The sequence below is a fragment of the Canis lupus genome, chromosome 23 (assembly GCF_048164855.1).
Source record: "Canis lupus baileyi chromosome 23, mCanLup2.hap1, whole genome shotgun sequence".
Classification (NCBI taxonomy): domain Eukaryota; kingdom Metazoa; phylum Chordata; class Mammalia; order Carnivora; family Canidae; genus Canis; species Canis lupus.
Genome location: NC_132860.1, coordinates 25,655,352 through 25,676,122, shown reverse-complemented (window position 1 = coordinate 25,676,122; position 20,771 = coordinate 25,655,352). Strand labels below are relative to the sequence as shown.

General features: G+C 50.6%; 1 protein-coding gene and 1 long non-coding RNA gene across 8 annotated transcripts in view; one reads left to right on the top strand and one right to left on the bottom strand.

The window, feature by feature from the left end:
* Positions 1-20,771, top strand: part of NUMA1 (nuclear mitotic apparatus protein 1) — a 75,681-nt gene that overhangs the window by 46,866 nt on the left and 8,044 nt on the right. For 6 of the 7 annotated variants that reach the window (XM_072794389.1, XM_072794388.1, XM_072794391.1 and 3 more), the window contains exons 3-16: positions 1,534-1,619; positions 6,373-6,452; positions 7,581-7,663; positions 8,238-8,318; positions 9,635-9,722; positions 11,013-11,133; positions 11,644-11,801; positions 12,094-12,211; positions 12,307-12,424; positions 12,784-12,924; positions 14,926-15,048; positions 15,192-18,590; positions 19,004-19,045; positions 20,501-20,569. In XM_072794389.1, coding sequence (XP_072650490.1) covers positions 1,534-1,619; positions 6,373-6,452; positions 7,581-7,663; positions 8,238-8,318; positions 9,635-9,722; positions 11,013-11,133; positions 11,644-11,801; positions 12,094-12,211; positions 12,307-12,424; positions 12,784-12,924; positions 14,926-15,048; positions 15,192-18,590; positions 19,004-19,045; positions 20,501-20,569 — 4,707 coding nt within the window. The remainder of the gene's footprint in view (positions 1-1,533; positions 1,620-6,372; positions 6,453-7,580; positions 7,664-8,237; positions 8,319-9,634; positions 9,723-11,012; positions 11,134-11,643; positions 11,802-12,093; positions 12,212-12,306; positions 12,425-12,783; positions 12,925-14,925; positions 15,049-15,191; positions 18,591-19,003; positions 19,046-20,500; positions 20,570-20,771) is intronic. The other variant, XM_072794392.1, reaches the window with a different exon arrangement.
* Positions 989-20,657, bottom strand: LOC140614945 (uncharacterized). Its single transcript, XR_012015640.1, has 2 exons — positions 14,791-20,657; positions 989-1,987 (listed from the first exon to the last, which is right to left on the bottom strand). It is a non-coding gene; the product is annotated as an uncharacterized lncRNA (long non-coding RNA).

The following is a 20,771-nucleotide window of genomic DNA, read 5'->3' as shown; positions in this document are numbered from 1 at the left end:
CCCAGCATGGGGCTCTAACTCGTGACCCTGAGATCAAGAATAGCATGTGCTTCCGCCTGAACCAGCCAGGTGTCCTGTAGCCTAGTACCTGTTAAAGAGCACATTTATAAACAGTAGAATCTCCTCATTGTACATGTCCACTGTGCTGAAGTTCTCACAGATACCTTGTCAGGCAGCCTGAGTTCTTCCCTCCTTCCTCAGTCTTGCACATGGGATTGATTGACCTAGCAAACCCTTTTTAACAAAGGTGAAGTTCAGCCCAGGCTTTTTCTAAACTCGGTAGCTTTGGAATTCATGAGGTTTTTCTGTAGAAGTTGACCATATATGCTTATTGAATAACCTGTGTACCCGACTCATTTGCAGGTGACTGTTGGTGAATTTCCTAGGTGTAGAGACTGAGTTAGAGGGGTGCCAGCCCGAAGGCAGAGAAGAGAAGCAGGCGATTGAATTGGAATGGACAAGTTTTTCCTTGGGGCTCCCAGCTCTTTTCCTCCCTCTTTTTTTAAAAAAAATTTTATTTATTTATGATAGTCACACACACACACACACACAGAGAGAGAGAGAGAGGCAGAGACATAGGCAGAGGGAGAAGCAGGCTCCATGCACCGGGAGCCCGACGTGGGATTCGATCCCTGGTCTCCAGGATCACACCCTGGGCCAAAGGCAGGCGCTAAACTGCTGCACCATCCAGGGACCCCCCCCCCCCTTTTTTTCTTTAAGTCTTGTTGCCTCCATTTCTTCCTGTGTCAGCCAAAAATTTTCATGTCTGAGAAGAATTTTTTATTTTAATTTTTTAATATTTGTTCATTCGTGAGAGACAGAGACACAGAGGGATAAGCAGGCTCCATGCAGAGAGCCCAGTGTGGGACTTGATCCCACGACCTGGGATCATGCCTGAGCCCAAGGCAGATGCTTAACTGCTGAGCTACCTAGGTGTCCCAAGGAAAGAATTTTTTAAATGCATTAATAACCAGAGTTTCTATCTGTGTGGGAGTGTATAAAACATAGTATTTAATATAAGTTTTGCGTAGATACTTCAAAATTCTAGAGATAGAAAGGGCTATAGTATGAAAATTTGAGCTACAGAGGGTTATAACGTACACATGCAAGAGATACAAGAAGGATAATATAAAAAGCCTTTCTTTTTCCCACCTCTGACTTTTAGCCATCCAGTTCCTGTTTTCAGAGGCAGTGACAGTAGTTTCTCATGTGTCCTTCCAGAAAATCATTCTATGCCTAGTTATATTTAAAGTATGGATCCCTAGTTCCAGCAGGAACATCGTAGGAGAATATAAGCTCTCGTTTAGTTGATGTGGGAGGAAGGACTCTGATGGCAGCATTCAGGTGGCTGCTTCTGGCCGAGTGGGGGCAGCAGCTGTCCTTGGCTGAAATGAAAGCTGGGCTCTTCTGCCCCCGTGCCTGCAGCCTGCAGCTGTGGGCTCTCCCAGCCAGCTGGCGTCTGAGGAGCAGATTGAGCCACAGAGCTTCTGGCACTTCTGGCTCTGGCAGTGGGCTCTTCCTTGTGTTTCGCAGGTGAACAGTCTGCATGTGGCTAGCCCTGTGGAGGCCGTGCTGCAGCTCCAGGACTGCAGCATCTTCATCAAGATCATCGACAGCATGTGAGTATATGCCACACCCTCTCCAGCCTTGCAGGTGAAGCTGTGTCTGGCCAGAGACCACATTTACTCCCTTTCCTTGCTGGCATCTGTGACCAGAAAGCATGGGCAGGACTGCTAGTGTGGAACCAGAGGCAAGGGCACCTTGCCTTGAGGGCACCAAGGGCCTCATCCTCCTGTCATTGTGTCTGCGGGCGAGGTCTCGCTCTTGTCCCACTCTGAGGCTTCCTCACGCTTGTGCGGGGGAGTTTCTGTGCCTCCACAGTGTTTCAGGAGCCTGCTTGGATGGAGCTCACTCTCTTCTTGTCTCAATGAGTCTTCCATAACCTCTCCTTGGGGCTTGCCCTTTTCTCAGAAGCCCTTCTGGCAACCTGTAGGGCCAGGAAGAAGAAAGGGGAAGCTCTTGCACTTGAGGGAAATAAGCAGCACATGAAAATCTTATCTCTAACCTGTTAGCACAGCACAGATATGCTCCTTTTTAAATCATTGTAGCATTTCTGGGGTTTTTCAGCTGCCACGTTAACTTGCTTTGTGAGATCAGTTAGCATTGATAAGCTGCTTGTTGTCATGTAGCCAGGATCTAGTGAGCTTTGTTTTATATCTGTCTTTAGCACCTTACCTTTGAACATCCCAGTTATCTGGGAAATTAGAGTAGTGGGGCTTCCGCCTTATATCTTACCTCTCTGGGACTAAGCAAAGATGGGTCAAGCTATTATTCTAGGATCATATAGCTCATCCTTTTTCCTCTCATCAACTTTCAGGGATTATGGAGGGCAGAACTGACCTTGTTTTCACTTCTCTGTACTATGGGCAAAAGTAGAGTTTGGCCACAATATCAAGGATTGCAGGGACAGCGGAGAGGACCCTCCCCTTTTAAAGGAAAGTGCAGTCAACTCTGAGCCCCCAGGTCAGGGACATACTACTGAGGTGTTGAGGCTTTCTGTTCTACACACACAGCAGTTAGGATGGTGTCAGGGAATCAGCATCTCTGTGAAGCAGCTTGGCCACCCCATTCATAGGGAAAGAATGTAGAACTGAGCTTGTCAAAGGCAGGGGGTGGGGCGGTGGGGGGGATGCTGGGTCTGATTCCCCTTGGCGTCTTCTGCACCTGGCTTAACCCAGTACATTGGTTAATATTCATTGAGTAAGTAAATGAACGAAAATGTAGTTGTTGATAACTTTTCATCACCAAATCTAGTGGGGTTGAGTAGCCTGGAATAGATGGATTCACTGTTTATTTTTAATCTTTTAAATATATTTTTTGAAATGTATGTTGGTGGTGAGATGTCTTGTCAGAGGTTTTTAAAGTCCCTGTGGCTCTAACCAGCACCTGCCTTAGTGAAGTGACTGTTTTCTTATTTTGGTACAGAGAGTACCATTTACTCTCCCAGTTACTCAGACAGGACCTTTCAGCAGCATCTTGAATTCCTCCCTCTCTTTGGCAGTGATTCTGCTTGGTCACCATCCTCTCAATTTGTCTTTTGAACGATTTCTCACATCCCTGGCTCTGCCTCAGTGTGGATAGCAGGCCCTGGTGACCTTGTCCTTCTCTAATCTGTGCATATTCCAGGGCATCCCTATTCATGTGATCTCTGGAACCTTCCTTCAGTCCTGCTCACATTGTGGCACCCCACAGCTGGTGGCCCTCGGTGACTCTTCATTGCCAGGAGGTTGAAATTGAAAATCTTCAGCTTTGGTTTTGAAGAGCTTTCATCAGGGGCTCATCTCCTCCCACTTCTTTCCTACTCATTCCTACCTTCATACCATACCCGTTTTCTTTTTTTTCCAATCTTACAGAATTTCCTAAGTTCTGGATTTTATTAACTGTATTATCACAGTGCTCCTCAGTTTATTCTTTTCATCCCCTTGTGGCCTGTAAACTGGTGATGAGATCTAAGATTGATTAGCTTAAGGTTTTCTTGTTGCTGTTTTCTGGTTTTTTTGCAAGGATACTTCGTAAGTGAAATTGTGTACCACCTATAAGTCAGCATTTTGCAATTTCTCATAAAAATGATTATTTTTCAAACCCTAATGAAGTGGTAAGTCTAGATCATTAACATCAGTGGCTGGTAAAACCATTAGGCTGACAATACCTAACCTATTTATTTTGAACATCACTGGAAGAGGCGCATTGCCCTCGTGTTGTAACATACAAGGGTGCAGCATGCTGTTTTGTTTTTTTAAGAATAGATCAAGGTGGGGTGCCTAGCCGGCCCAGTCAGTGGAGTACATGACTCCTGATTTTAGGGTTGTGAGTTCAAGCCCCTCGTTGGGGATAGAGATTACTTAAAAAAATAAAATCTTAAAAAGAAAAAAAAATTTTTCCAAGGAGCTTTTGCTTTTGAGGAGATAAATTCCCTTGACCTAATGACAAGAGCAATAGATCGGTCTGGGGGTAAGGATGTCCTTGGTTTAGCCACTGTAGTTTTTATAACCTGGTGGGAAATTTTCCTAGGGAGGGTTACAAATTGAAGATGCACATTTTCCAAGTTGTCTTCTGATGCACTGCCTGAGCCTTAGATTAGGAGGAGTGGAGGTGGATGGAGAGAGAGGGAGAGAGAACAGGAATGTGTGTGTGTGTGTGTGTGTGTGTGTGAGGGGGGGGGGAGGGGGAGAGGGGCTATTGAAATTCCAGGTTACCCTTAATCTCTGTCTTTGATTCAGGACAGTGCAGACCAACTTCCTTTGGGAAAACAGATGTTCTTGGTGAATATGTTCTGGCTTTATCACTGTAGATGGTGTTACTGTTACCTAAATCGGACGCTAGTTCTCAGGGGAAGACGGTGGAGGATGGCAGGGTTGGTGGCAGGTAGCAGCTGTGGGAACTAAACAGGGCTTGTTCCTTGCCACTTGGCCTTTCTCTGGGAAAATACATTGACATCAACCTCTCTTAACAAGTTTCCTTTCTGTTGTGTATATGAATAGCCTGGAGCAAAAAGGCAGTCTCCTCTCTTGGATATCTGTGAGGCTTGAATAGTAAAGTTTAATAAAGTCATTTTGCCAGAAAACCTAAAGCCCTGACATTTGTGTCACTGACCTTGACCTGTGCTCTTCCTGTAACAGAGCCTCCATCTGTGGGTCAGCCCGTATGTATAGGAGTACCTCCTGTACCCTAGCTTTCAGGTTACGCAGTTAAGAGTGGTCAATTGTAAATGATGCCATTGTATCAGTCAGTGCTGTGGGAATTCCTGAGAGGGAGTGCGGAGGCATGCCTGGCAGTGGTTCTGGATGGCTTCCTGCCAGAGATAAGACTTGAATTCGGTTTTAAAGGATGGCCCGGATGGCTCCAGGTCCAGCATTTTTAAACCATGTTCTGTGCAGCTTGACTTATTCCAGGGGCTTAGTAGGGAAAAAAGAGGTTTTGTGATCAAATAGATTTGGGAAATAATGCAGGTTGTATCTTTTTCTTTAGAAAATGTTCAGTTTGGTTTAATCTAGCATTTCCCAGACATTTAACCTGAGAACCCTCTTTATTTTTATCTAATGGAATACACTTAAGGAAATTACTGCTGTGTGCTGAGGCAAGGAGTCACAGCATTTTAGGGTGTGGGTGAGTAGGGAAGGTGGCTCTTTTAGGAGTCTGGGAGGAGGTTAGCACCTCCTGAAGGCTTTGTAGGCGTCCCTAATCCCAAACAGCTATCCAGAAAATGGGGGTTCATTTGGAAGAAGCCTTCGTGATCTTGAGAGAGACAGAGAGAGACAGAGAGAGAGAGAAGGAGGTACGTTCATGGCCTTGGCTTAGATATTGCTGATGCTTTGCAGGATATCTGGCAGTGCAAGTTCTCTGATTCCAGAGCCTGCCCTGCCCTCCAGAAACCTGGAGGGTTTGGCTGAAACCTGGAGATTCCGTAGAACCTGGATATTGAGGAATAAGAGGCTCCCTTAATCAGTTATCTCCAGCTGTAATAGCCCAAGAAGAAAAATCCACTTTGTAACTTGAAATGGAGCTCTTCACCCCTGAAATTGAAACCACTGTTGGGGCTGTGTGAGAGCTCCCCCTGCTGCCTCCCTGCCCTCTTTGCTCTCCAGCATGTAGCTTGCCTTTAGCTGGAGATCAAGAGTGTTGGCCCCGGGGGGTGGTGCCCCTGGGTCTCAAGTCTGTTCAGCTTCAGCGTCCCACTCTTGATTTTGGCTCAGATTGTGACCTCGGGGTCGTCTGTGCTCAGCAGGGAGTCTACTTGAGATTCTTTCTGTGCCCCTCCCCCTACTTGCTCCTGCTCTTTGTCTTTCTCAAATACATAAATGAAATCTTAAAAAAAAAAAGTGTTATCCCTCGGCTTTAGCCATCCAGCCTTCTGTCCGCTGTGTGTTGGACTTTGCCTCAGCACTTTAGAGCCTTGGGAATTTCCTCCTGTTCTTTCCATTCTTGGGCCTGTTTTACCCTCTGCATCATCTGCCTGACTCTTCCTGGTTTCCCAGGCTTCCTGACCTTCTACAGTGGAGCTATTCCAGACTGTTGAGCCTAGCTTCCCCTTCATCTGTGCTGCCATAGAGCTTCTTCATGTTTACTGCCAGGGTGGCAGAGTGGCATCTTTTTCAGGACTGCACGCCTCAAGTTCCCACTTCTTACCCACCACACAGTTCTTTCTGACCAAATGATGTTTTGGTAATCTCCCTTGCCTCCAGCATCTGCTCTGGTTCTTGCCCAGATCCAGTGCGGACCAGGCCTGGAGGAATGGGAAGGTAGTAGGTAATAGAGTAGTGAGGAGGGAAGGATTGCCGAGTACTCGAGTCCTGATATTTGTTCTTTTTCTAGCCACGGCACTGAAGAGGGGCAGCAGATCCTGCAACAGCCGGTGCCAGAGAGACTGGAATTTGTGTGCAGTTTTTTGCAAAGTAAGCACCTTTCTTTATCTAGCTAAGAAGGAGCTGCTTCCTCAACTCCTGGGACTTTGGAAGTCCGGAGGAGCCAGCTCACAGGTGTCTGGAGGAGCAAAGGCTCAAGGCTGCTGACTGTACTACAGGAATGAGTACAACTGTTTCTTCTGGGTCTGGTGATGCTGATGCCAGTCAGGGAGGAAGAGTGTTCCTTTAGTCCCTAGCCCATCTCTGAGATCTAGATAGAGCCAAAGGCTCAGTTTTTGGGACTTATCACCGTGGGCTCCTGTTCCCTCTCACCCTGGCCCCCGCCCCACTGCAAGAAGTTGGAGGCAAGGGATGGATCTGTGTTACCCTCTTTCCCTTGCAAGAAAAATATTTACCCTGGATAACTGAATTAATTGCCTAGGCAATGGATGTGGAGCAGAGGCATTTAGGTTGAAGTCTTGGCCCTTCTATTCACAGCTTGTGTGACCTTTCTGGACATAGGTTCCTTGTCTATAAAATGGAGCTAATCATAACTGCTCCTAAGGCTGATGGGTAGTAGGAACAGATGAAAAGCTAGCACAGTGCTTGTCAGTCCCCTCCCTCGTGCAGTCATACACAAGAATCCTCATCTTTGACCCGGGAGCTGTCTGCCATCTCCCCCTCAGAATTATGGGAAAGATGTTAGTAGGTTTAGATAAAGCAGAGAGTTGATAATGGGCTTAAGAGCATAAGGACCAGGTGTTCCAAGTTCTCCTGGTCTCACTCGGCTTCAGTCTTCTTCTGTGACCTTACTTGGAACAAGACTCTAGAGTGACCTGGAATCTCTGGGCTCCTCCTCTGTGGTGCTGAGCAGGAGTTGAAGCATTGAGTGGGTGAGTGCAAGCAAGGTCATGGCCCAGAGCTGCTCTGAATTCCTAGCCTGCTTTTTTCTTGAACTTTTCCTGTAGCCCTTGGACTGATCTAGGATAGAACTAACTTCAGATGGAAATGTATATGTTGGGGGAGAGAGGACAATATAGGAGTAAGGAGGAAAGAAGTAAAGAGACTTTTGTCCCCTAGCCCCGCCAGAGACCGCAATTTTGTTCTACTCTGAGGTGTTCTGATAATCTCAGGGATGATGTCCAGGAAGTTAACCGTTCTACATTGTCATCATTCCAGAAAACCGAAAACATCCCTCTTCTCCGGAATGCCTAGTGTCCGTGCAGAAGGCAATAGAGGGGTCAGAGCTGGAATTGGCCAAGGTACATATGGAATACCAGATGTGAGGGGTGGAGGGTGGCACCAGAGGGACCTGCTGGGCCTTCTGTTAACCCAGGGGAAGTATCAGTGCTTTATTTCTGGGGCTCATGGAAGTTGGAGGTCAGCCACTTAGCTGAGGCAGAGGCTAATTCACCCCAATAATTCTAGAAGTCCATGCCATATGACAGAGAGGTTTGCTAGACTGTTGCTGTGGGCCTCAATAAAGACCTGACAGGAATCAGGTTTCACCCAGCTGTCATAGTCTTTTAGTTCAGTCTCCCTCATTCCCACTCCCGTTTCTGGGTGCTGGCCTGTAGAGAGAGGGTAGCTTAAGCTTCATATTTAGGTTCCATGAGTTCAAGAATTCAGCTGTGCACCATGCTTTTTGCACAATTGACAGTGGGTCCTCAGTCAGGTGTTTCTGGGTCCAGTTAAGGGCAGAGACCTAGGGCTGAAATCTCGAAGCTTCAGAAGAGCCTCCAGAATAGTTCAAGGTCCCCAGAACAGCCTAGAGAGGAGAGTACAGAGAAGAGAGGCAGCCTTGCTCAGTGACTATTTCTCCTATTTGGCTTCTAGATGACTATGCTGCTCTTATACCACTCCACCATGAGCTCCAAAAGTCCCAGGGACTGGGAACAATTCGAATATAAGATTCAGGTAAGTCCTGTGCCTCCACCTCAAGCTAGTGGGCCTAGCCTGTACTTCATTGCTTTTCTTTAAACAGCATATAGTGTTTTCAAAAATTATACTGTAATTCTAACCATTCATTATAGAAAGTCTGGAAAATAAAAGTACAAAAGAAGGAAATAACAGTTGCCAGTAATCTCATCCCCAGAGATCACTGTTAACTTTTAAGGGATATACTTCCAAGTCCTTTCTTACATACAGATGTTTGTTTGTTTGTTTTTAACATACATTTAACTGTAGTCATAACTGTGCTATGATGGAATAATATGCAGAAATTGTTTTCTCCTTGTGTGTGTTCCCATGTGAATGTGCATATTTTTTACACAAACGGTCACTCCTTTTGTCTCCTCCTTTCCTCTGAAGGATTAGTGAGAGACCATGTCTTTGACCATTGTGACAGTCTAGCTCAGAGTGGTTACCTTCTTTCCCCCCTCCTCTGCTCAGTCGCTAAGTGAAGAGGAGTTGGTGCATCTGTTTCATTATAAAGGGAATTGACCTGGTTTCCAGGAACTACTTGTCATGTGGGTCCTGGTGTTGGCTTTGTGTCCTGCAGCTGTCCTTTATTTCCCAGAGCAGGAGGAACTGGGATGCCACAGTGGGTAATGTAGGTGACTGCAGGGGCAGTGTCCAGGGAACTGTGGCCTTTCACATAGTGGTAAAAATGTTGAATCATCCCTTTTCATACTCCTTTAGCTCATGGCTCCTCTCTGAGGTTGTAGTTGTAGTGGCATGGGAGGAATGGGTGGGTCCTCTTTCAGCCTTTCCTCTGCTCTAAGCTGGTCATAGGCCTAGAAATAGAAATTCTAAAGGAATAAGGAACTGTAGCAGGGTTGGCCAGAAAAATTAGATCAACTTTGTAACTGAAATTCAGACAGAGGAAGGCAGATTTTTACAGCTGAGTTGGTGGATAAGCTTTGAATGAGCCCTGGAGGGTTCTCAGAGAACAATGGTGAGGGTCATTTGGAAGACGGCAACATAGTTAAATATAAAAGCTTTCTGACTGCACTACTTTCTTTGCCTATTTTTTTTCTGTGGTCAGGAGTGAAGTCCAATAGGAACTCCTTCTAAACCTGAGTGCATTTTTAGGGGAACTGAGGGGGCGAGGGCAAGCAGTGTCAGCATGTCTCTGGTAGAATTTTCTCAGCTGAACTGTGGGGCTCTAGGCTTTGAGAGGAAGACTGGGCTCCTGCAGGCTCCTGGGGCTGGCATTGCCAGTATGGTGTCCACCATCTCTTCAGGCCTCTCTGACATTCTTTGATCCTCCTTTTTCTCTCCCTCTGGCCCAGGCTGAGTTAGCAGTCATTCTCAAGTTTGTGCTGGACCATGAGGATGGGCTAAATCTAAATGAGGACATAGAGAACTTCCTGCAGAAAGGTACGTAGGGCCTACTCCTGAGGATGCTGCCCTGTCTGAGCTGGGGACTGCTAGGATCCTGAAGTATTGAGAAACACAGTGGGGGGTTTGTTTGGCTCCCAACACCAGGCACAGAGTGTGTGCTCCGGAAAAGTGTATGTCATGGAAAAGGTTGACTTCTCAGCCTTGTTGCCCTCATCCCAGTTCCTGTGGAGCTCTTCCTTGCTGCCTGGCAGTGCTGAAGCAGGACATGATAAGTGATCATGTCTGTTGGTAGGGTACCTTTTTTTTTTCTTTAAGTGATTGCTACTTTAGGCTTAAAAGCTGGGAGTAGTGCCTTTTCCCCACATGAAGCTTATGTTCAGTAAGGATAAGAATAAGTGCTAAAACAGAAAGTACCTAATATACCAAATGTGTTGCTGGAAGTACAGGAGAAAGAGTGAGAGCTCCACAGGTCTTCTGATGAAGAGGCTGTCTAGTGAGGATAGGTTGTAAGATGTGGTTCTAGGCAGGTTCTCTGCCAGCTGCTGAATTTGATGATGCACAGGCTGAGGGAAAAGCAGGCTCCCTCTGGGGAGCCTGTGGCACCCTGGGATCATGCCCTGAGCCGAAGGCAGATGCTCAACCACTGAGCCATCCAGGTGTCCCTCTATTTGGCTCTTCAAATGGAGATGTTGGAAAAGTGAGTCTAGAATGTAGGCTAGGGCTGTGGGCCCAGGTTATGGGTTTGCAGGTCAGTGTGTAGATGGCCACTGAAGCCATGGGCACTGTGGGAAGAGCAGTGGGACCCCATCACATCCCATCAGGGATCTTAGAGGGTGTGTAGAGGAGAGGAGGGGCAGATAGGAAGACCAGAAATGGGTATTTAGGGGTAGGAGAGCCGTGTGAAGGTGGTCGTGGGAGCCAGGGGAGGCAAAGGTTTTGAGAAAGAGGTTGTGTTGGCAGTGTAAGATTTCAGAGTGGAGGAGTTCAGGAAGGAGGCCAGTGGCTCTGACCTGAGAAGTTTTGGGCTGAGAGGAGATCCTGCTCCGAGCAGTTCTCAAGCTGCCTCTGCAGTGTCGGATCCGGGGAAAAGCATGAGCATTTGATGACCCGTGGAAACAGAAGCCCCTTGTTTGACGGAGTTTAGTGCCACTGATCTCTTGGATAATCGACATTGGGGTTCAGGTTCTGCCCAATGGCCTCCCTCTGCAGCTTACACATAAGTGTCTGGATTCACTTCCACTAAGGCAAGTTCTCAATTTCTAGAAAGATGCAAGATGTTCATCTTCTTACTAATCTTTATATGATTGGCTTGCTTTTTTCCCCCAGCTCCTGTCCCTTCTACCTGTTCCAGCACCATCTCTGAAGAGCTGTCCCCACCCAGCCACCAGGCCAAAAGGGAGGTTCGCTTCCTAGAGCTACAGAAGGTTGCCTCTTCCAGTGGGAACAAGTATGTGCTGGGCCTCCTCTCATGGGACAGGGCCTCAACATCCAGTGCTCAAATCCCTGCATTCTAGAGGCTGACACTGTTCACCAGCCTGTTATATCATCAGACAGTGCTTGGAGTATCCTGTAGATGTTCTCACCTGGCCCAGTACCAATTAGGGGAATTGGTTGGGATCTATTTTTGGCGGAAGGCCTCCCTCAAAGGCTGTTCCCTGTTTATGGAATTCCTTTCTTCCATGGAGACTCTGCTAAAGTCTCTTCTCTCAGTGCAGCTCTGCAGAGGCAAGATTTTTTTTGACAAAGAAGTTAAGGCTTGGAGGAGGGAGAAGAACAGTTTTCTCAAGGTCCTGTCATGAGGTGGGAGATAGCCCTACAAACAGAGCTGAGGTGCTTGGCCTCCCAGCCAGTGCTCACAGCCCTAGAGCCCTGCTCACCCATCCCTGCCTGGTGCTCTTCCCTCCCACCCTCCCATTTCGGGCTCTGACCATGGCATCTGGGCCATCTCTTTCTTCAGCTTCCTCTCAGGTTCTCCAGCCTCCCCCATGGGTGACATCCTGCAGACCCCACAATTCCAGATCAGACGGCTGAAGAAGCAGCTTGCGGATGAGAGAAATAACAGAGATGAATTGGAGCTGGAGCTGGCTGAGAACCGCAAGCTCCTCACCGAGAAGGGTAGGCGTCTAGTATGCTGGCAGATGTTCTGTGAATGAGCAGCATTTGGGATTTTCATCCAGGGAAGTGCTGGGCTTATGTGAGGAAGACCCCTCTGTTCCATTGTTGTCTGTTCTGCTGGCCCCGGAGCTTAGTGCTCAGCCTTGGACCAGTCTGGCTGACCTCCTGGAAGTTGGTTCTGCCCTTGCCATCATCCTCCTTTCCCTGAGATTGGATGCCTCCCCTTCCTCTTCACTTCCCCATAGTTCTGTGCTGACCCTCCCCTCCCCTCCCTTCCCCTCCCCCGGGGCAGATGCACAGATAGCTGTGATGCAGCAGCGCATTGACCGCCTGGCTCTGCTGAATGAGAAGCAGGCGGCCAGCCCACTGGAGCCCAGGGAGCTTGAGGAGCTCCGTGGCAAGAATGAGAGGTAGGACTCTCCCTGCTTTTTTTCCCAGCTCCCCATCCACACTTGTGTATTGGGGGGTGCTGCTGTCTTTTCTAACTGCTCCCCTTCCCTCACAGCCTCACTGTGCGTCTCCATGAGACTCTGAAGCAGTGCCAGGACCTGAAGACAGAGAAGAGCCAGATGGATCGCAAAATTAACCAGCTTTCTGAGGAGAATGGGGACCTTTCCTTTAAGGTGAATGTTTGGGAGGCGGGGGTCTGTCCCCAGCTGGAGGCCTGTTGGGGCGAGTTGGTCTGGAGGATTCCCAAGAGAGAGGGCTGAGAAGAATGTCCTGGCACCTGTCCTGTGCTTTAGCCTTTCCAGAGACCTGCATAGTTGGGCCTTTTCCTTGTCCCATAATTGGCTCCTGCCAGGGATTGGATTGTGGCCCTGAATTTTTATTTCCGAGTTAAAGATGTGACTAAATATCATTAGTTTGAGGCTGGTTAGAAGAGTGGTCAGATGCCTGCAGCCCCTGGAGTTGGGGAAACACACAGCAGTGGTGGTGCTGGTTTCCATCTTGGGTGATGGGGACTCCCTCTTATCTGCCTCAGCTCCGGGAGTTTGCCAGCCACCTGCAGCAGCTCCAGGGTGCCCTCAATGACCTGACGGAAGAACACAGCAAGGCCAGTCGAGAGTGGGTGGAGAAACAGGCCCATCTCGAGAAGGAGCTCAGCACAGCCATGCACGACAAGGTGACCCATCTGCTTCGGGGAGTCAGGACCACAGTCTTGACCACCTGTTCAAAGCTGAATTCCATTTACCACTATTTTGTGGGGCCTTTGGGAAGTAAGCTGACTCCTCTTCAAATTTTAATAGTGTGCTGTAATGGAAAGATTGTGGGCTGAAGTCCAGTACACCTTTGAATCTTGTCTTTGCTGTTTTTAAGGTGGGATCTTGGTTGAATTATTTGACCTCTTTCTGTCTAAGCATGCTTTGTTTAAAGTGGGAAAATTAATGAGTAGCTGCCTCATCGCCCACTGTAGAGCTTGACACATTGTATGGTGCAAAGTTAGCTTTCAGTGAATTCATTTTTTTTTTTTTTTTTAAAGGTTTTACTTATAGGGGTGCCTGGGTGGCTCAGTCAGTTAAGCTTCTGACTCTGGGTTTCCACACAGGTTGTGATCTCAGGGTTGTGAAATCAAGCCCTGCATTGGGCTCCTTGCTCAGCGCAGTCTGATTAAGATTCTCCCTCCTTCCTCCCTGCCCTTACCATTCATGCTCTCATTCTTAAATAAATGAATAATTTTTTAAAATAAATCTTTTATTTTTTATTAATTTTATTTGTTTATTTGTTTGTTTAAGATTTTATTTATTTACTCATGAGAGACAGAGAGAGAGAGGCAGAGACCCAGGCAGAAGGAGAAGCAGGCTTCATACAGGAAACCCGATGTGGGACTCGATCCGGGGTCTCCAGGATCATGTCCTGGGCTGAAGGCAGCGCTAAATCGCTGGGCCACCGGGGCTGCCCAAAAATTAAAAAATCTTTTTTTTTTTTTTTTTTTAAATCTTTTTTAAAGTAATCTCTACACCTAGTGTGGGGCTCAAACCTATAATCTTGAGATCAAGAGTTGTGTGCTCCACTGACTGAGCCAGCTAGGTGCCCCCACTATTATTTCATTTTTAAAGATTTTATTTATTCAAGAGGGATGGAGCATGAGCAAGTGGAAGGGCAGAGGGACAGGGAAGAGCAGGGGCTCAATGCAGGGCTTGATCCTAGGACCCTGGAATCATGACCTGAGCTGAAGGCATGTAACCAACTGAGCCACTCCGGTGCCCCCCCCAAGCTATTATTTTTATTACTGTTTTTAAGAACCCAACTCTACCACTTACTAATTAGTCCTAGGGCAAGACATTTAACATCTGAGCTTCAGATCTTGCTCTGCAAAAGGAGGATAGTGATAGCTGCCTCTCATATCTGTCTGGTGGATTAGGAATTCAGAGAGGACCCAGCACAGTCTTGGCTCTGGCTTCGTGAACAGTGGAGGTGGGGCTGAAGGACGGGTAGGAGGTGCTATGGTTGCTGTTCCCAGGCAGGCTGGGGAGATTTATATGTAAATTTATATATAAATTTTTTTTAAGATTATTTATTATTTATTTATTTTAAGATTATTTTTTTTAAGATTATTTATTTATTATTTATTTATTTATTTATTTAAGATTTATTATTTATTAAGAGAAGCGTGAGTGCACAAGTAGGGAGAGAAGGGCAGAGGGACAGACAGAATCTTAGACTCCCCACTAAGTGGGGAGCCTGATGCAGGGATTGATCTCACGACCCTGAGATCATGACCTAAGCTGAAATCAAGAGTTAGACACTTAACTGCTTGAGCCACCCCTTAAAAATAATGGGGATGTTTTTAAGCTGGTGAGTGTTTGGATAATCTGGGAGCCAAGACTTGTCTGAGGGAAGGGTATGTAGTAAGGGTATCTGAAGTAAACTAAGATTTACTACTTTAAAAAGTAAGGAAATCTGAAGTAAATTAAGTAGCCTGGGAGAAGAAATTAGCAAGTCATATGGTTTAATTCAGCCCTGAAACTAGGGCTAGAAAATCAGGTACCTCATGATCCCAGGTCCACGGTTTCTGGGTTTTTTCCAAGGCAATCTTGGTAACAGGGTGTTAGAGCTCCATAGGTTGTTGGTAACCTGGTGCCTGTTCCATTTCTGTTCACGTGAGGCTCTTGTTTACTCTTAGAAATGCCTTGAAGAGAAGAACGAAATCCTTCAGGGAAAACTCTCGCAGCTGGAGGAACATTTGGCCCAGCTACGGGACAACCCACCCCGGGAGAAGGGCGAAGTGTTGGGGGATGTCTTGCAGGTAGGAACACACAGGAGCAGAGGTTGAGACCTGTGTCCCAAGGTTGGTGTGGGCCTGTGTTTGGTACATTCCTTCCTTCATTCTCACGGGGTCTGTGGTGATTGAGGAGTCGTGCTGATCCTCATTTGTCTCTATCTCATCAGCTGGAAACCCTGAAGCAAGAGGCGGCCTCTCTCACTGCAGACAACACCCGGCTTCAAGCCAGGGTGGAGGTGCTGGAGACTGAGCAGGCACAGTGGGAGAACAAGCTGCTGGCTGAGCAGGGCCGCTTTGAGGAAGAAAAGCAGCAGCTGGCTGGCCTTGTTGCTGAGCTGCAGGGCTCCCTGTCCAGCCTCAGCCAGGCAAAGGAAGAGCTGGAGCAGGCCTCTCAGGCTCAGGGGGCCCGGATGTCTGCCCAGGTAGCCACTCTGACTTCTGAACTCACCGCCCTCAATGCCACTCTCCAGCAGCAGGATCAGGAACTGGCCAGCCTGAAACAGCAGGCCAAAAAGGACCAGGCCCAGCTAGCACAGACCCTCCAGCAGCAAGAACAGGCCTCCCAGGGCCTTCGGCAACAGGTGGAGCAACTGAGCAGCAGCCTGAAGCAAAAGGAGCAGCAGTTAGAGGAAGCTGCCCAGGAGCAGGAGGTAGCCAGGCAAGACCATGCCCAGCGATTGGCCACTGCTGCCGAGGAGCGGCAGGCCGCTTTAAAGGAGAGGGATTCTGCCCTCCAGCAGCTGGAGGCTCTGGAGAAGGAGAAGACAGCCAAGCTAGAGGTCCTGCAACAGCAACTTCAGGCTGCTAATGAAGCCCGGGACAGCGCCCAGGCCTCGGTGACTCAGGCCCAACGGGAGAAGGCAGAGCTGAGCCAAAAGGTAGAGGAACTCCATGCCTGTGTTGAGGCAGCCCGCCAGGAGCAGTGTGAGACCCAGGCCCAAGTGGCCGAGCTGAAGGCCCAGCTGAGGTCTGAGCAGCAGAAAGCAACTGAGAGAGAAAGGGTGGCCCAGGAGAATGGCCAGTTCCAGGAGCAGGTCCGGGCTCTTGAGGAGTCCTTGAAGGTCACCAAGGGCAGCCTGGAAGAGGAGAAGCGCAGGGCCTCAGACGCCCTGGAAGAGCAGCAGCGTCATATCTCTAAGCTGGAGGCAGAGACCCGGTGTCTGATGGAACAACATAAGCAGGAACGGAAGGAGCTAGAAGAAGAGAGGTCTGGGCGCAAGGGGCTGGAGGCCCGGTTACGGCAGCTTGGGGAGGCCCATCAGACCGAGCGGGAAGCCCTGCAGCGGGAGCTGGCGGAGGCCATAGCCTCCCAGCGTGAGGCTGAGGGTGAGTGTGAACAGCTTGCCAAGGAGGTGGCCACGTGGCGCGAGCGGTACGAGGATAGCCAGCAAGAGGAGGCACAGTACGGTGCCCTGTTCCAGGAACAGCTGATGACCCTGAAGGAGGAATGCGAGAAGGCCCGCCAGGAACTACAGGAGGCCAAGGAGAAGGTGGCAGGGATAGAGGCCCACAGCGAGCTCCAGATCACCCGGCAGCAGAGTGAACTAGCTCAGCTGCATGCCAACCTGGCCAGAGCCCTCCAGCAGGTCCAGGAGAAGGAGGTCAGGGCCCAGAAGCTTGCCGATGACCTCTCTGCTCTGCAGGAGAAGATGGCAGCCACCAGCAAGGAGGTGGCCCGCCTGGAGGCATTGGTGCGGAAGGCAGGAGAGCGGCAGGAAACGGCCTCCCATGAGCTGCTCAAGGAGCCCCCGAGGCCCGGAGACAGAGAGCCAGAGTGGCGGGAAGAGCAGCAGGGACGCCCGTTCTGCAGCACACAGGCTGCACTGAAGGCCATGGAGCGGGAGGCCGAGCAGATGGGCAGTGAACTGGAGAGGCTCCGGGCTGCCCTGATAGAGAGCCAGGGCCAGCAGCAGGAGGAACGTGGGCAGCAGGAGAGAGAGGTGGCTCGCCTGACCCAGGAGCGGGGCCGGGCCCAAGCTGATCTTGCCCTGGAGAAGGCCGCCAAGGCAGAGCTGGAGATGAGGCTGCAGAATGCTCTGAATGAGCAGCGTGTGGAGTTTGCGACCCTGCAGGAAGCCCTGGCCCATGCCCTGATGGAAAAGGAAGGGAAGGACCAGGAGCTGGCCAAGCTTCGTGGGCAGGAGGCGGCCCAGAGAACAGAGCTGGGGGAGCTTCAGCAAACTGTGCAGCGACTGAAGGAACAGCTGGCCAAGAAAGAGGAGGAGCACCAACAGTCTCTAGGGCCGGCCAGTGGAGAAGACTCTTCTGGGTTGGGAGTGCAGTGCGAGGCTACTGGAAAGAGCGAGCGAAAAACCCCTGAGCTTGAGGCTCTCCGGGCAGAGGTGAGCAAGCTGGAGCAGCAGTGCCGGGAGCACCAGGAGAAGGCCTCTGGCCTGGAGCGCAACCTGGAGTGTGAGCGCGCCTCTCGCACGGAGCAGGCTGCTGCTCTGGAGGCTTTGCAGGGTCGCTTAGAGGAGAAGGCCCAGGAACTGGGGCGCAGTCAGGATGCCTTAGCCACAATCCAGAGGGAGCTGGCTACCCTCCGTGCCAAGGCCCAAGACCATAGCAAGGCTGAGGACGAGTGGAAGACCCAAGTGGCCCGGGGCCAGCAGGAGGCTGAGAGGAAGAACAGCCTCATCAGCAGCTTGGAGGAGGAGGTGTCCATCCTGAACCGCCAGGTCCTGGAGAAAGAGGGTGAGAGCAAGGAGTTGAAGCGGCTCGTCATAGCTGAGTCGGAGAAGAGCCAGAAGCTGGAGGAGAGGCTGCGGCTGCTCCAGGCAGAGACTGCCAGCAACAGCGCCAGGGCCGCCGAACGCAGCTCTGCTCTGCGGGAGGAGGTCCAGACCCTCCGGGAGGAGGCAGAGAAACAGCGGGTGGCTTCGGAGAGCCTGCGGCAGGAGCTGGCCTCGCAGGCAGAACGAGCGGAAGAGCTGGGCCAGGAGTTAAAGGCATGGCAGGAGAAATTCTTCCAGAAGGAGCAGGCCCTCTCGGCCCTACAGCTGGAGCATACCAGCACGCAGGCCCTAGTGAGCGAGCTGCTGCCTGCTAAGCACCTGTGCCAGCAGCTACAGGCCGAGCAGGCAGCTGCCGAGAAACGCCATCGTGAGGAGTTGGAGCAAAGCAAGCAGGCAGCTGGGGGGCTGCGGGCAGAGCTGATGCGGGTGCAACGGGAGCTTGGGGAGCTGGTGCCCCTGCGGCAAAAGGTGGCAGAGCAAGAGCGAGCAATGCAGCAGCTGCGGGCTGAGAAGGCCAGCTATGCAGAGCAGCTGAGCATACTGAAGAAGGCTCATGGCCTGCTGGCAGAGGAGAACCGGGGGCTGGGTGAGCGGGCCAGCCTTGGCCGGCAATTTCTGGAAGTGGAGCTGGACCAAGCCAGGGAGAAGTATGGCCAAGAGCTGGCAGCTGTGCGTGCTGATGCTGAGACCCGTCTGGCTGAGATGCAGCGGGAAGCGCAGAACGCTGCCCGGGAGCTGGAGGTGATGACTGCCAAGTACGAGGGTGCCAAGGTCAAGGTCCTGGAGGAGAGGCAGCGGTTCCAGGATGAGAGGCAGAAGCTCACTGCCCAGGTACGATGCCCCCAAAGGTTGGACCTGAGGGGAGGGACGTTGTTTCCTCCTGTCTTCTGTCCCCTCACTCGCTGGGTGGCTGGTAGAAAGAACTCTCGTATGTTGCCCCCTACTGTCCTAAAGAAAATACCAGTAGCTTCCTCTTCTCCTGAAGGCTCTGTCCCTGGAGAGTGGACCTGTGAAGGCCATCAGCCCGTCCTAGAGGCACACATGGTGCTAGGCAGGTATACCTGCAGTGGAGACCCTAGGAGGCACTGGGGGCAAGAGTGAGCCAAAGTGGCATTTCTTTAAAACTACTAGCAGTCTCATTCCTTGGAGGAAAGTCTCAGCTTCAGTGAGCTCAGCCTGGCAGCAGGGCTGGTGCCCCTTGGGCCCTCATTTCACTGTCTCCATTGCTCCTCCCCCATGCACAGGTGGAACAGCTAGAGGTATTTCAGAAAGAGCAAACTAAGCAGGTAATGCCTGGGGTCCCCGCTAAATGCTGGCTGCTTAAGCGGTGACCCGTCTCCGTGCATGATCCCGGCCGTGGCTTGCCTCCGCCTGCTCCCGTTGTGAACTGTTTGCCAAGGGGGCAGGGTCGAGCCCTGGAGTCCGGGCCCGGGCTGCCCAGGAGTGCAATGTGGGCCTCATCCCACCCAGCCCAGGTCGGCTTCCCCATCCTTCTGTCCTTTCTCTCATCTGCGTGTCAGGGATGAGGGATAGGGTAGGCTTTATCTTTCCCGTGTCCAGACCAGTGACTGGCATTCCTTGGATTCCCACATCTCCCAAGTTCTATTCCGAGTGTGGGTGCCAAACTGAGAGGAACAGCAGAGGGAGCATGAGGCTCGTTTAACACAGCCCCCCTTCATTTCTGCAGAAGCCCACAAGGATGATAGGAAAGCAGCCCTCACAGGTCAGGGAGGGTCGTGAGCTCAGGACACCTGCCTGGCCCTCTGGGGCTTCAACCCTGAGCATCCAGTAGAGCTGTCTGGGAGCAGGAGAGCCAAGCTTGACCGGAGACGGGAGGTGGCATGGCCTGGCTGCTGGGCTCTCATAAGGATTTCCCTGTGGTGCCTTAGATGTTAGGGCTATTGGACTGGCATTTAGTGGGAGCACCCTTTCTCTACCACCCCTCCTACTGAGTTCCATCAGGCCTACTGAGGAATTGGGCCCTCCTCTCCTTCCATCACCTCCAGGGAGCCTGAGATGATGGAGGCAGTCAAACCGAATAGCAAACAGTCAACAATGGAGCTCTTGCCTCTCGTCCTTGCTGCTCCTGCTTGAGCTCCCAGAATGCCTGGAGGAGCCAGCAGTGCTTATGGCTGTTATGCTCCTTTTCAATCCCTCTCTCCCTCTGCTCCTCTTCTCTCTGGGAGTGGGGTGGGCTTTGGATAGAAGGGCTACCCCTACTCTTGTCCAGCAGTTGGCCTCCCGGTGCTAACGCCACCAGCCACATTGCTAACACCAGCCTTAACAGCTTGTGGATATTGGGAAGAGGTCTGAGCATCTGTGGGCTTTGGCAATTGTGAGGAGGAGTGTTGGGTATTCATTATCGTCTGCTAGAGTTATAGACTTGGTCCCTGTTGCTGTCCCCAACTGGGAAGGTCGGGGCTGGGAATAGTGGCAGTAGTAGGGTGGTAGTGGGATGTCAGCTTCTCAGATTCAATTCTGCTAGATTTGGAGGCTGCAGGACTCTGGCAGGCCTCTTGTGTCTGCAGGCTGGGGACAGGCGAGTGTGGGCAGATGGTTCTGGCAGCCCTTGCGTATTGGGTCCTGCCAACCAACCTAAGCAGCAGGCTGTTCCTTAACTGGAGGCCAAAGAAAGGACCAGTTTCTTCTAGGAACACTGGGGATCTGAGGAAAGCTCATAATCTCTCTGGACATCCAGAGGAAGGCCTTTTGAGTCTTCTCCTCTTCCTCCCCTGCTCCAGGTGGAAGAACTGAGTAAGAAGTTAGCTGACCATGACCAAGCCAGCAAGGTGCAGCAACAGAAGCTGAAGGTAGGATATGGTGGAGGATGGGGCATCCTCCATCAGGCTCAGAGCGGGAATGGGGGGAGGGAAGGTGCTCTGGAAGCCCTCAAAGGGGTTGCAGAGGAGGGCCTGGCAGCCTTAGACCTGCCTATGGCTTAGGAGCCCTTGCATGTGCTTTCTTGAGGGAAAATGAGAATGGCTCCCGTCCCTCAGACCTTCAGTGTCCACT